Raw genomic sequence first — 11,144 nt, forward strand, 5'->3', positions numbered from 1 at the left:
ATACAGTAACTAATATATATCTAATCGGGCACTTGCTCAAATGAGAATTTTCTTAAAATGAGAACCGTGAGAACTTTTCTAATTTATCAATATCTCATTCATTTGAAGGGCCCCGCCAGGGGCACCTTCACAAAAAATGTATATAATTAAGGTCTCCACCTAGCTAGCCGAAAAAAAAAAAAAATCAGTGATGACGTGGCCGTGGACGTTTTTTTTTGAATTTTTTTTTGACTAGTTAGGGAGAGACTAGTTTTATATACACTCTTTATATTGGGTACCTACTAATTTGATGTTTAGATTAGTCAAAATATGATAAATTAAGTAAGTTCTCGTGTTCTCATTTTAAGAAGTTGTAACTGGAGGAACCTCAACATTGAGTGTGATTGAGGAGTATCAATTTTTAATTGAAAGGAACATATCCGCCCCGGTAATTATGTGAAACTAGTTTTGGGTAATTTATAGAAACTGTGTGATGGAATATCCAAGAATCTTCACTCACTCGCCTCGTTTCTTTCTTGTGCTACTGGTTGTGTAATCTTCTCCGCCTCTGCTCCTTGTTTTCAAGCTTTCCTGAGGTTGCTACTGTAGATTGTGTTTGTTTATTATCTCTGCTTTCTTATTATTATATCTATCTATTTCCGTCAGTCATTTCTTTAAAGATTCTCCATCTAAAGCAGCTGGATGGGTTTGACCTTATTTGGGAATCTCTATTCATATCTTTTTTATTATTCATTTAATCTGGCACCACCAAAAGCTTTGATTCTTTTCTACTATTCTTAAACTGTTTGTGGATTTGTACTGCAAAAGATGGTGATGATGATGTATGTTTGAATAAAGTTGTACTTGTTGATTTTATTTTAGATTTTATTATTCTTATGGAGATGTTGTAATTTGGCAGATTTTGTTTTGAGGTGAACGATTTTGTGCTTGGCTAAGCTTTGTAATTGGTGATTTTCGACTTATGGGAGATGCTTCTTTTCCGCCAAACAATAACATGTTGTATACTTCTCCGGATCCGGTTATGGATTTGGATTTAGATGAACTACTCTTTGATGGGTGTTGGTTGGAGGCGAATGATGGATCTGAATTCTTCAATCAGAGTCCTCCTCCTTTTGACCCTTCGTTTCTTTGGAGTTCTATGGAGAATTACAATGGTGATTTTAATTGGACCTCGGTACCCAAGGATAGCCAAGAGGAGAGGCAAAGATCATCTTATCCCGGGAATTTGTCGATTAGTCAGCCACCAAACCAAATTCAGGGTCTTGGCAATGATATGCTCACTTCTACATCTCATATCGGAAATTATTCGGTTGAAGGCTCTCAACTTGGCAGTAATTTGTGGATTGGACCTCGGCCTATTCATGGTCGAGCAATGTCTGTCATGGACAGAGTCGTCCGAGCACTCGAGTATTTTAAAAGCTCAACAAGAGATACAGATGTCCTCCTCCAATTATGGGTACCTATTGATAGAGGCGGTAGACGTGTTTTGAGTACTTGTGGTCAACCTTTCTCACTTGACAGTAACAGCCCAAGGCTTGCAAATTACAGAGCCATTTCTGTCAAGTATCAATTTTCTGCTGAGCATGACTCTAAAGAGGTCGAAGGGATGCCTAGTCGAGTTTTCATGGGTAAGGTTCCTGAGTGGACTCCTGATGTTCGATTTTATAAAAGGGAAGAGTATCAACGAGTTCGTCATGCTCAACAGTATGATGTCCGTGGAACACTTGCAGTTCCAGTTTTTGAACAAGGTACTTGCTTAGGTGTTATTGAGATCGTTACAACTTCTCAAAAGATCAACTATAAACCAGAACTCGAAAGTGTTTGTGAAGCTCTAAAGGTATATTTTTTAGCTCGCTGCTAGGTATTCTTTCTAGTTTGCAGTCATGTCCATCAGTCCATGTATATTTATGTGTCTTTTTGAGTGAAATACAGTTGATCTTATCTTATTTTTTTATATTCTTAACTTGGATCTAATGTTTGGTACTTTTGTCTTTTGTTATCTGCACCGTTCAGTTTTAATTGACAAGCATTACAACGATTAAGCTTATGTGGTCCAAGAAATCGAATACTAGGTTTTATGCTTTTGTGATGATTTTTTTTTCAGTTGTTTATGTATAGCTGTTGAGCAGCAGCTCTCAGCTGAACTAGAAATTACTGAATATGTGACCAAAAGCAATTGGCTCTAATCATCCCAATTTTGCTGTGTGCTACTAAATGAATTTCTGTGCTTTTCCTATCTTCTTGCTTTTTGGCAAATCTAGCGAGCTGTACAAAGTCATCAATTAATCTGAAAATTTTACTTTAGAAGAACTTCACTTTTATTATTCTCCCTTCCTTGCACTGAAGCTTACTTTATATTGATTCTAAGATCACCATCAATATAAATCATATAACATAAATGAAATACCTGCTTTATTTCATTTATGGTATGCAACTGTTTCCTGTAAAAGTTGGCCTCTTATGATTGGAGCTGTTAATCAGCTTCAGGGTTGGTGCAACATGATGCATAGAACAGTGTTTGCTTATCTCTTATCATACTTTCATGTAAGCTTTTAAATGGGTTGCATTAATACTTGAACAGTTGGTAATTAGACTTCGCACAACTGCACAATTCACAAGAGTCTGACAAGAGTGTACAGTATGCTTACTATATGACGCGCAAGCAGTAAATCAACGAGAAGTCATATTGCTTAGGAGTTTCTAAAATAATCTTATTTTTATTCCATAGGCTGTTGATCTTCGGGGTTCTGAAGTGGCTTCCACTCACAGTATGAAGGTAAACATGTTTTCATAAACTGTTGATTATTTTTGGTAAAATAGGTTAAGTTTCAAATGTATTTTTTATGAGTACTTGAATATATGTATACTGTATTTAGCAAATAATTAGATGTATACTGTAATGGATACCAGATATGCAATGGCTCCTACCAATCTGCACTACCAGAGATTATGGAGGTTCTAAGATGCACTTGTGAGACCAATAGATTGCCTTTAGCTCAGACATGGATCCCATGTGTTCAACAGGGAAAAGAGGGTTGTCGCCACTCTGATGAGAACATAATAAATTGTGTTTCTACCTTGGATTCTGCATGCTATATAGCGGAACCCTCTATCAGAGGTTTTCATGAAGCTTGCTCTGAGCACCACTTGTTGAGAGGTCAAGGTGTGGTTGGAAAAGCATTCATGAGTAACCAACCAAGTTTTTCTCCAGATGTAACCTCTGATAGCAAGACGGAATACCCTCTTTCACACCATGCGAGGATGTTCGGATTGTGTGCTGCTGTAGCTATACGCCTCCGGAGCATATACACTGGCACATCTGACTTTGTTCTGGAGTTTTTTTTACCCGTAAATTGCAGGGATCCAGAGGATCAGAAGATACTACTCAATGCACTCTCCATTGTTATTCAGAAGGTTTGTCATAGTTTACGGATTGTTACTGACACAGAGTTGCACGAAGAAACGCTAATGCGTGCTGGTAAGGCAGTGGTCCCTTCAGCAGATAGACTCGGCAAGCAGGAAATTGCAGAAGTCGAAAACTCAGCAAAATCTTCTCATGAAGTATCATTTAGGACATCCAGTAACATGGAGATGCAGGAGAGTAAACCAAGGGAGTTGACGGAAAGTGCCTCAAGTCCAAGCCAGTACCAACAGATTTCTGCGGACGGACATGTCACCTTCAATCAAGATCTCTGTGCTTCTGGTCGAGGTAGTTACTCAAGTGTTGGAAAGACAGGAGAAAAAAGACGTGGCAAGACGGATAAAAATATCACATTGGATATGCTTAGGCAATATTTTGCTGGCAGCTTGAAAGATGCTGCAAAAAGTCTTGGTGGTATGTTATGATTTACTTCTTTACATAATTTTAAAGGGTTTAAACATTTTCTGTAATTCCTAGAACATTTGCTGACAGGTCTAGTTTCCATTCCTCTTTGTATTTTTCATTTGCAGTTTGTCCTACTACCTTAAAAAGGATATGCAGGCAACACGGGATAACGCGTTGGCCTTCTAGGAAGATCAAAAAGGTTGGTCACTCCCTACAAAAAATCCAAGGTGTGATTGATTCCGTTCAAGGTGCCTCTGGTGGTTTTCAAATTAAATCCTTTTACTCCAACTTCCCAGAACTAGCATCCCCAAATTCGTCGAAACATATCCTACTTACAGCTTCGAAGCCAATAGGTAATAGTAGTCAGAATGAGGGTAGCGCTTTGAGCCCAGAAGCTGTTGCATCCAAATCACCACCCTCTTCTTGCAGCCAGAGTTCAAATTCAAGTCATTGCTACTCAAGTGGGACGCAAGCTCAACCTTGCAATCTAAATGGACTTAATAATGAAGATCAAGTGGGGTGTAATCCTGGTGAGGGGATTCTGAAGAGGGCTACAAGTGCAGTACACTTGCATGCCTCCACTCATGATGTGCCAAAGGTCCTTTCAAGATCCCAGAGTTACAAAAATCTTATTCGACAGCCAAGAACTGAATCTCCTTCAAGGTTGCCAAATGACATTGGGGAAAATATTCCAGAAGGGGATAGTACAAGTAGAGTAAAAGTAACGTATGGGGAAGAAAAAATCCGGTTCCGCATGTTGAATTCCATGACATACGATGACTTACTGGTGGAAATTACAAAGCGGTTTTGCATTGATGACAGAACTGGGTTCCATCTCAAGTACTTGGATGATGATTCCGAGTGGGTATTATTAACATGTGATGACGATCTAGAGGAATGTCGTGAGGTATGCGAGTCAGCTCATAGCCAAACGATCAAGCTCTCACTCCATCAAAATCCTACACAACACCTAGGAAGCTCTTATGGTAGTAGTCAATTGTGATTGTCCCTGTGCGTTGGTAATGTTATGGAGTTTCATCCCAGACTTTCTCGCTCAGGCTCTTGATAAATGGCTTTCAGCCTTTCATGTTGCGGAGGAACACTCATGGCAAGTGGATTGGAGCTGAGGAACATCTAAAATGGTATGATAATATTGTGATGTAAAGGCCCAAGGAAGCCATCAGGGGTACTTCATGATAATGAATCCTGTGGCACAATTGCTCCAAAATGTGCAATAAATTGTTGGCAGATTGGGGTCTCTTGCTTAAGCAGCTCTAAATGCATGGTTTATGTAAATATAAACCAAGAAAACTGAAGGATGCTGTGAATCAGAGCAGCTGCAACTTCTGTTTATTGTAATAAACATACTTTTATTAATATGTAAACATGAGGAAATTAGATGGACTAGAACTTTTGCCAATGTGAAAAGCAAAGTGTCCTTGTGGTCTTGTAAAATATACTACTGTAGTTTTGGTTATAGTTCAAAAATAGACATATGATATCATCAATTACCTAAATCTGTTCCATGTTTAATGTCATGTTTCAAAGTCATTCTGGGTCTAAATTTGTTAAATTACATTATGTTAAGTTTTTCTAGCGTGACTACGTGGACTCATTCTAAAAAGTAATTATTTTGTTGCTATGGGTAATTCTAAAAACTAATTATTTTGTTGCTATGGTTACTCCCTCTGTTATAGAAGTATCAAAACGCGTGTCAAACAGTGAAAACTAAATAGGACGTAGGGGCTGGTAATATCAGACACGACCCGAACTCGTAACCCGATTTACTGAGACAAAACCCGAAAGTGACTCGAAAATCACCCGTTTTGACACGAAATGGACCCACATGACCTGAAATTAGAATTTCGTTTCTAATAATTTCAATTTTCAGTTTTATTCAATTTTAAGTGATTTTAGCTTGACCCGAAATCGACCCGATTGCTGACACGAACACGATCCGTTACCCGAAACTGCCGCTATATATGTCTGGTCAAACTTCTGAACGTGATGATTGCTGGTCCCATGGAAATCCTTGACATTATTGCATGCTGTTTCTTGAACGTCAGTGGACGAATATGTACTTGAATCTGTACCAGATTTGTTGCTACTCGGGAAACAGGAAAATGTGCCAGGAAAAAAAGGAGCGCAGCTTTGATAGGAGACAACCCTAAGCTATTGCCATCTCACATATACACCGCACAAACTTCATTTATGCTGCTACCCACTCAATATGGAACAACTTTTGCAAGAAGATCACAGCTAAAGTTACTTATCAAAAGAAACGGATGAAGAGCTTTCTGTTTGATCTAAACATTCTGTAGCAGATAAACCAGCAACAAGGAATTTTTGTGAAATAATCTGGCCAACACTCTCAGAAAATGAGATGATAATTCTCAATTGCTCAGAGAGGTCACAGTTGAGGTTCCATGGACCATGATACTCGCCTTGATGTGTTGAATGTGTTTGGACAGAACTTTGTTTTCATTGGATTATGGTGGTACAAATTGATGGATAAAATAGTAAATATGACATGGATAATAGCAGTTATATTATATTAACAAGACATGTCAGCTAATTTTTTTTTCTTTTAGCAACAGTTTTTTTGGCTTTTGAACACATTTTTTCAGGTGTTGCTGAAAATCATATTTAGGTGTTGCTGAAAATCATATATGGTGTAGTGGATGCTGTGATGTAGGAGAAAGAAAAGAAGGGCGCACCTGTCACTGTCGCTTTACAACAATACAGAACAAGTAAATAATCAGTTGAGTCGTCAAGATTTGTACAAGACCGTTATTGAAATGACAATTGCCCCACTTACACTGTGACGAGTGATCGCTATATAACTCAGAGGATAAATCACAGAGTAATCCGCTCACAGTCACGACAAATATGTAATAACAAACAAAATATATATATATATATATATATATATATATATATAAAATAGAAGCTGGTTGGAGTACATTTTGTGAATAATTTAAATATAATTTTTATGCCAAAATAGTATAATGGTTGGAGATGGTCTTCTTTGTGCAAGAAGCCAATAATACTGGTAGGCTGAAATAATACCACAACAGAATGGCTTGGCTTCTTAGAGAAGAGAACATTGTTACAATTACAAGAATACGAAAAATAGATATGTATTGTAATTGTTACATACACACGTGAAATCAAATAAATTTCCAAGAGCATATATTGTCTGAAACCACCCCTGCATCTTCTTACTACCAATTTGACTTAACCGGGGGTGTCCTGTTACCCAGAGCGCGGCTACCAGCTAGCTGCACCGACGTTTCCATATAAATTACTCCCATATTGATCACCATCGGAGTCTCGACATTGATTATAGTACATTGCTGGTTTTTGCCTCCTTAGGAGACATATCGATGGTATTGATCTGTTCAAGAGTGTTCAATACATGATTGATGAATGGTCGATTTTTGGGATCAGATTCAAGGCATTTCAGTGTAAGCGTTGCTGCCTCAAAAGCAGCCTTAAGTGGATATCTGTGTTCCAGTTTGGGATCCATAATCCTCCTTAATGTACTCTTCTTTTGGAGATACGGTCTGGCCCATTCAACTAAATTGTTTTCCCTGTGAGGACGATTCATATCAACTACTCGTCGTCCTGTCAGTATTTCCAGCAATACAACTCCAAAACCATAAACGTCGCTCCTTAAATATAAATGACCTGTCAAGTTGTTGAAACAAAGAGACCGTTTGGGCAAGCTTAAAAAAAGTGGCTTTTTGATTAAAGTAAAACAGTGGATTAGAAGTGAGATGTAAATAAGTCAATAAAGTGTTTGGAAAAAAAGTAGGAGTTCTAGGAGAAAAGCTAGCATTCTCAACTTCTTAAAAGTACTTCTACTTATTTACATCAACGGGTTAAGAAAAGCAGAAGCTAGAAGCAGCTTCTGCTTCTCTTAAACAAACGGGCACAAAGTAAATAATTATTTTCGGGCTCTGATGTTCAAACACAGATAAGTGCAAATTTGTACATACCTGTAGCCATGTACTCAGGAGCAGCATAACCATAAGTACCTACAATTCCTGTTGTAACATGAGAATTACCATTTATCGGTCCTAATTTAGCCAATCCAAAATCTGATAACTTGGCATTGAAATCCTGCAATATTGCATAGTAAATTATAAATATAGACTTAAAAATGAATAATTCAAGAATCCAGGAGGCAGGATAAAGGGATACTGACCCCGTCCAGAAGGATATTGGCTGTTTTAAAATCGCGATAAATGACTTGTTTCTCAGTTGTGTGAAGAAAAGCAAGGCCTCTAGCGGCTCCTATCACTATTTTAAGCCTTGTTTTCCACGAAAGTTGTTCTGCACCATCTGTGTATATAAATATCAGAAACACTGCAGATTCTTGCAGAAGAAATTCATAGTTTTCCACTTGAAGAAGAATAGGATTATATATGAGCTAGCTAGCTAGATATCTGCTTACTCCTGAACAAGTGACTTTCTAAGCTTCCTTTCTGCATGTATTCATACACAAGCAGAAACTCTTTGTCTTCCCAGCAATATCCCAAGAGTTTCACAAGATTGGGATGACTAAACTTTCCCAAGAATTTCACCTCTGCCTGCACATAATCAGATTCACGTACTGATTACAATGCATGCATCATTCACATAGATGAATGCTGCTAATGTTTCCAAGTAGTACAATTCAAGTCGTCAGTGATGATTATTATATACTCCCTCCGTTCCAGCAGGTTGTTTACGTTTACTTACACGTATCCTTAGACTTCTATAAAATATAATTTCAAAATTTTTATTTAATTTTATTAATAAAAGTTTAAACGTCAAACTTTTATTTGGAGAAAAAATTTTAAAAAAAATATTATGAAACTATATTTTGTAAAAAACTCAAAATATGTGTTAAAAAATAACGTAAAGAAACTTCTGGAACATGAGGGGAGTCTATGACGGGCAGGTAGGACATTGTGAGGATTAAACCGTAAAGATTTCTTTACCCGTGGACAAAGTCTGCCCAGCTAAACTAGTCAACACTTGCTTTTGCTTCCAATCAATTCCAAATTTTATTTTCTCACAAATCATTTGTGTCGGAAAGAGACGCGAACAATTACTCACCCAATTTACCCGTATTATATACTCCTAGAATCTATCTTTCAAATTTTATTTCTTAAACAAAAACTTGAATTTTATCTTAAAGTACATTATTTTCATGTTTTTATTCGATATTCTGGCTCCAAAACTAATGTGTATATATTTTAATTGAATATTAAAGTTATTGTTTTGAATTATAATTTTATGAATTTAAATTTTGATTACAATTTTTATTCATAATTAATGCAATTTAAATTTGATACCTTTTCTTTATATTTTACAAACACCTCAAGATATGAAAACTTAAAATTTATATAAATCAGATAAGAAAGTAATCAAAAAATTATACAGTATATACTTTAAAACACACCTCAAAATTCCCAGACTCAACTAAATACAGGGCGAGTGACAAATAAGAATGCACGAACCATCGTAGTCGTGATTAGAGATAAGTTCAAAAAATCTGAAATCTGAATCCGATTGATCTGAAAAAAAATCTGAAAAACTCGATAAAAAAAAACCCGGTCTAGCCCGGCCCGGTCCAAAGGCCTTAAACAGGTCTAGTATTTTCAAAAAAATCCGGATTTTTGAAAAATCCCAACTTTTTATAACTAAACCAGGCCTAGTATTTTTGGAAAAACCCGGCCCGATCTGGTTTTAAAAAAATCCAAATTTTTTTGGTCAGGTCGGTCTGGATCGGCCCCGAGATCTTTTGTGCATCTCTGACTCGTGAGCCATAGTTTACAGTATGTAGTAATCAGCCTTGGTCAAGCATAAATACAGTTCAATTCATGTTACGCATATATTTTTGTCCAATAGTCTGACCTCGCCACTAAATGCTTGACTTGACTTGTTAATTTATTTTGACTTGCGAACCAAAATACGGGTTAGCTAGGCGTACCTGAACGCTTAGTTTACACATGTACCGGTGCTCAGGAATACTGAGAAAAGCTAAGAGAAAAAAACATACCTGCCACTCCTTGAGGCCTTGTTCACTGTCTGGACTGGATCTCTTTACGGCAACCAGCATGCCAACACCAACCCTAGACGGAGCTAAGGTCGTCGGGTCAACCCAACCCTTAAAAACCCGGCCGAAACCACCCTCTCCGACCACACTATCAGGTCTGAAGTGCCTGGTTGCACTCTTCAGTTCCCCCAAATTATACATCTTCAAATTCGGCCTCACAATCATGCCTGTGCTGTCTACTACTTGACCCGGGAAAATATCAGCATCAGTATCATCATCTTGTTTGTTGGGTGGACTCGTTGCCTTGCCTCGCTCTTGAGCTTTAGCATTGGAAACTGAACATACACATTAAAGTATTACTGTTAAGTTGATGCATGAATAACAGCTTTGGGCCGGGTGTCCTGGGACAACAGAGGATAAACCCACCACTTGGGATATCCAATCGTGCTCAGCTTATGGTTTAGTTAATTACCTGATGCAGTGCGAAGCTTGTAGGCCGCGGAGAAACTAGTTACTGGAGTTGGAAAGCAGTTGCCCATCTCTCTCTATATATATGTAGCTTCTGACTAGAGAGAGCAGCTAGCTCCAGGGGTTGGAATAACTGCCTTTTTTCTGGAGTTTATGTTGGTCTTTTAAGTGAAAAATATGGATTGTTTTGTTTTGTGGGGATACACGAGGTTTCTGGGAACAAGTAGCAGAGGAAAGAATGGGAGAAATGGTTTTTGTGGTTTGCGTGTGAAAAGATCACACACTTTGTGATGCATGAAATTCACTCTTATGTTTTAAACAAAGGATTGCTCGGTCCGCTCTTTTGACTTTTTCTATTATTAATGTTTCTTCCTTGCTTATTTTCTCTTTCCCGGCGACAAAGTCATTTGTTGGATAGGGGGTGAGCAAAATCAGACCGAACCGACCAGGCCAAATTATCAGGATTCAGTCCGGTTCGGTCCATAATAGAATTTCCGTTCGGAAAAAATTAGAATTTCGGTCCTCGATGAGTCGGTCTATTGGGTTCGGTCCGATTTTGGACCGAACCGACCGAATGCTCACCCCTAGTTGGAATTTGGATAGTACGAGCTAGGGTGGAGAAACAACCGAAAAAAATCAAAATCGAACCAAAACTTGTATAAACCGATTAAAATCAAACTGAAAAAAATAGAGCCGCAACCGAAAATTAAAAACCATGGGTTTGGTTCTGGTTTTTGGTTAAAACCAAATTAGAAAAAAATCGAAACGAACCGATTATTAAAGTACAAGTGATTGACACTT

General features: G+C 37.8%; 2 protein-coding genes across 3 annotated transcripts; one reads left to right on the top strand and one right to left on the bottom strand.

Moving 5' to 3' along the window:
* Window positions 1-433: 433 nt before the first annotated feature.
* On the top strand, window positions 434-5,343 carry LOC108227600 (protein NLP5). Of its 2 annotated transcripts, none has more exons than XM_017402840.2 (5): window positions 434-575; window positions 899-1,837; window positions 2,729-2,776; window positions 2,911-3,835; window positions 3,952-5,343. In XM_017402840.2, exons 2-5 carry the CDS (start codon window positions 962-964, stop codon window positions 4,827-4,829), a joined length of 2,727 nt encoding a protein of 908 aa, XP_017258329.1. In that variant the 5' UTR covers window positions 434-575; window positions 899-961; the 3' UTR covers window positions 4,830-5,343. The 2 variants fall into 2 exon arrangements, with proteins under 2 accessions (XP_017258329.1, XP_017258330.1); XM_017402841.2 differs by lacking the exon at window positions 434-575 and adding an exon at window positions 683-821.
* Window positions 5,344-6,890: 1,547 nt separating this feature from the next.
* LOC108227601 (probable serine/threonine-protein kinase CST) lies at window positions 6,891-10,629 on the bottom strand. The gene is made up of 6 exons (XM_017402842.2): window positions 10,348-10,629; window positions 9,879-10,210; window positions 8,286-8,421; window positions 8,037-8,173; window positions 7,828-7,951; window positions 6,891-7,516 (listed from the first exon to the last, which is right to left on the bottom strand). The coding sequence occupies exons 1-6, from the start codon at window positions 10,412-10,414 to the stop codon at window positions 7,170-7,172; spliced, it is 1,143 nt and encodes a 380-aa protein (XP_017258331.1). The 5' UTR covers window positions 10,415-10,629; the 3' UTR covers window positions 6,891-7,169.
* Between the last annotated feature and the right edge of the window lie 515 nt (window positions 10,630-11,144).

This window comes from Daucus carota, chromosome 6, assembly GCF_001625215.2.
Source record: "Daucus carota subsp. sativus chromosome 6, DH1 v3.0, whole genome shotgun sequence".
NCBI lineage: Eukaryota > Viridiplantae > Streptophyta > Magnoliopsida > Apiales > Apiaceae > Daucus > Daucus carota.

Coding starts and splice junctions, on each gene's coding strand:
- LOC108227600 (XM_017402840.2), top strand. CDS start 962: ATGGGAGATGCTTCTTTTCCGCCAAACAATAACATGTTGTATACTTCT. Junction 2,777..2,910: donor CTTCCACTCACAGTATGAAG/GTAAACATGTTT, acceptor AATGGATACCAG/ATATGCAATGGCTCCTACCA. Junction 3,836..3,951: donor TGCTGCAAAAAGTCTTGGTG/GTATGTTATGAT, acceptor TTTCATTTGCAG/TTTGTCCTACTACCTTAAAA.
- LOC108227601 (XM_017402842.2), bottom strand. CDS start 10,414: ATGGGCAACTGCTTTCCAACTCCAGTAACTAGTTTCTCCGCGGCCTAC. Junction 8,174..8,285: donor AGAAAGTCACTTGTTCAGGA/GTAAGCAGATAT, acceptor TTATATACACAG/ATGGTGCAGAACAACTTTCG. Junction 7,952..8,036: donor CCAATATCCTTCTGGACGGG/GTCAGTATCCCT, acceptor GCAATATTGCAG/GATTTCAATGCCAAGTTATC.